This window comes from Hordeum vulgare, chromosome 3H, assembly GCF_904849725.1.
Source record: "Hordeum vulgare subsp. vulgare chromosome 3H, MorexV3_pseudomolecules_assembly, whole genome shotgun sequence".
Taxonomy (NCBI): domain Eukaryota; kingdom Viridiplantae; phylum Streptophyta; class Magnoliopsida; order Poales; family Poaceae; genus Hordeum; species Hordeum vulgare.
In genome coordinates this window covers 479,656,639-479,659,852 of record NC_058520.1, presented here as the reverse complement: position 1 = coordinate 479,659,852, position 3,214 = coordinate 479,656,639, and the positions used below count along the sequence as shown (strand labels likewise).

Below are 3,214 nucleotides of genomic sequence, written 5' to 3'. Positions count from 1 at the left end.
TAGGGCCCAGCTACAGGGCTGCCTCGCCCGGCCAGCCTCGGGCGTGACCAGTGGCGCTGACCGATGGCGTTGTAGCCACGTTGAGCCCTACATCATGACACATGTAGTCGCGTCAGGCATGTCAATGCGCCCTGTAGACACGCATGTCCCGCACCGGAAGTATGGTCTTGTTGTTGTACGTCAGTACAGTCAGATGGGATGATCGTTGACGTGCCGTACGTCGGCCAGGCGGGTCGTCTATGGCCAACCGCTTTGGTATGGGTCCATATCGACGTCAGCTGGAGAAGAGGACGTCGCACGCCAACCTCGTCCCCGACGCGAAGGGACAACACGTCTTTATAGAGAATTCCTTCATGTTTTCTCTACGTCTTTATAGGGTAGACAAAGTGTTCGATCAAATGTCTAACCAAACTGAATGAAAAATAATGACAGGCCTTTTCGGCTACTTATGTATCAGTCTCCGAACCCCTCTTCGAACATAAAATACAATAGAGACACAACAAGCGTTGGAGATGACTAATTCAAGAAAGTATTCCCTGTGTCAGAAAATAAGTGAAGGATAAAAATGACATTTCTCGAAAATGGACAGGAGGTGCAGTGTACCTGGCTGCTACTATGACCTCACGCGAGGCGCTCTTATCTGCTGATGTGGCAACAACAGAGGGTATTTAGGACATTTCATGGCACGCCCAGATAATTTTATCGATTATCAGGCCGGCACTCCGCCCCCAAATGCTCGCCTCCATCTCCCGATCTCTCGCTCGCCGCCGCCCGCGCCTCCCGCTTGCCACCGCCACCGCCGCCGCCACAGCAGCCATGTCGTCGTCCGACACCGCCGGGAGCGTCGCCGACCATCCGATCTCTCCGGATACCACACGTATCGGCTGGGTGGGGACGGGCGTCATGGGCCAGTCCATGGCCGGCCACCTCCTCGCCGCCGGCTACGCGCTCACCGTATACAACCGCACGCCCTCCAAGGCCCAGGGCCTCGTCTCTAGCGGCGCCCGCCTCGTGGACAGCCCACGCGCCGCCGCGGCCGCCGCTGACGTCATCTTCCTCATGGTCGGCTTCCCCTCCGACGTCCGCTCCACGTCCCTCGACGCCTCCACGGGCGCTCTGGCCGGCCTCGCCCCAGGCGGCGTCCTCGTCGACATGACCACCTCCGACCCCACCCTCGCCGCCGAGATAGCCGCGGCCGCGGCGGGCGCCGGCTGCGCCGCAGTGGACGCCCCCGTGTCAGGCGGCGACCGGGGCGCCCGCAACGCATGCCTCTCGATCTTCGCCGGCGGCGACGCGGCCGTGGTGGCCCGCCTGGCGCCCCTCTTCAAGCTGATGGGCAACGCCCTGTACATGGGCGGGCCGGGCGCGGGGCAGCGCGCGAAGCTGGGCAACCAGATCGCCATCGCGTCCACCATGGTGGGGCTGGTGGAGGGCATGGTGTACGCGCACAAGGCCGGGCTGGACGTGGGCAAGTGGCTGGAGGCCATCTCCACGGGCGCCGCGGGGTCCAAGTCGCTGGACCTGTACGGGAAGCGGATGCTGGAGCGCGACATGGCGGCTGGGTTCTACGTCCGGCACTTCGTCAAGGACCTCGGGATCTGCCTGTCCGAGTGCCAGACCATGGGGCTGGCGCTGCCGGGGCTCGCGCTCGCGCACCAGCTCTACGTGTCGCTGCTTGCCCACGGTGAGGGCGGGCTCGGCACGCAGGCGCTGATACTGGCCGTCGAGCGGCTCAACAACACTTGCCTTGACAAGAAAGGCGAGTGAAAGCCTACGAGAGTTTGGTTGATGCAACATGAGAGAGTTGTTCCCCCGTGTATATGGGACTTGTTGCATGCTGTCTGTTCACGCTTCACAGTGCTCAAATATTCAAATAAGATTGCAAAAATGGAGTTTTTCAGTTGCATCGACAGTAAATTCGACTGTTTGGCAAATCAGCCTGTTCTGAATGTCGATCCACTTGGCAGTGAAACTAGAATATTCAACGAGCTCGCCCTTTGTTAACGGGTCATATTTGCCGCAATGTGTTTTTCTTGCTTCAGATGACGTCCCTACGTGTTTGTTTCAGCCTTGGCCAGCAGATTCTCAGGAAAAATCAGAAATCAAACAAACAACTACTTCCTCTGTCCCAAAATAACTGTCTCAAGCTTAGTATAACTTTATACTAAAGCTAGTATAAAGTTGAGACACTTATTTTAAGACGGAGGGAGTATTTGGAATCAGCTTTGCCAATGAAGCTGAATCTGGATTCAGATCATTTTCAATGCAATTGGCTGAAACACGTCCAGGTATACTTGAAGCAAATCCATAGATGATTCCATGCCAACTGAAGCTGAAACAAACGGGGCCTGATGACGTTTCTGCTGCACAAGTAATAGGTTGCACCTCTGTCCCAAAAAAGCGTCGTAAATTTATAACTAAATTAATACAAATTTTATACTAAATCAGTGTCATTCATTTTGAAATGGAAGAAGTATATTGAAGTGTTGGCTTATTGACTTCGGAAGAAACGTGCATGCCCTGAAGATACATGCACAACAGAGCAGAACCCATCCGAGCCAGTGAAGCAAAATAGTCCAAGTATACTTGAAGCGAATCCAGGGATCGAATCCATGGATGAATCCATGGTTTATTGACTTTGGAATCAGCTTTGCCAATGAAGCGAATCTGGATTCAGATCATTTTCAGTGCAATTGGCTGAAACATGTCCAAGTATACTTGAAGTGAGTCCATGGATGATTCCACGCCAACGGAGGGTGAAACAAACAGGGCCCGATGCCGTAAACAATGGCGCTTGTGCTGCACAAGTACTCCCTCCGTTTCTAAACATAAGTTTTTTAGACATTTCATTAAGGGCTATATACGGATGTATATAGACACATTTTAGAGTATGGATTCATTTATTTTACTTTGTATGTAGTTCATTTAGATCATCTCCAACAGCCGCACAAAAAATCAGCGCTCAATAAAAGTTATAATGCGCCACTGTAGCACTTTTAATGTGTCGGGACCAACATTGCTTTAGCAGACGTCTAAAAATGCACGTCCAAAAAAGTACACGCATCACTCAATATAAGCTATAGAAACACTAAAACAAGCAAACTATGCATGCAAAACAGAATCTGTTAAAAACCAAACAGTCTATGAAGATTTGAACACCATACTTATTTGACTCTAAAACTTCTGAAAAATTAGGACAGAGCATAGAATTTGC

At 52.3% G+C, this 3,214-nt stretch overlaps 1 protein-coding gene across 1 annotated transcript; it reads left to right on the top strand.

Annotated features, from left to right (window-relative positions):
- Positions 1-443: 443 nt before the first annotated feature.
- Positions 444-1,917, top strand: LOC123444373 (probable 3-hydroxyisobutyrate dehydrogenase-like 1, mitochondrial). The gene has a single exon (XM_045121068.1). The coding sequence runs from the start codon at positions 733-735 to the stop codon at positions 1,765-1,767; it is 1,035 nt and encodes a 344-aa protein (XP_044977003.1). The 5' UTR covers positions 444-732; the 3' UTR covers positions 1,768-1,917.
- The last annotated feature ends 1,297 nt before the right edge of the window (positions 1,918-3,214 follow it).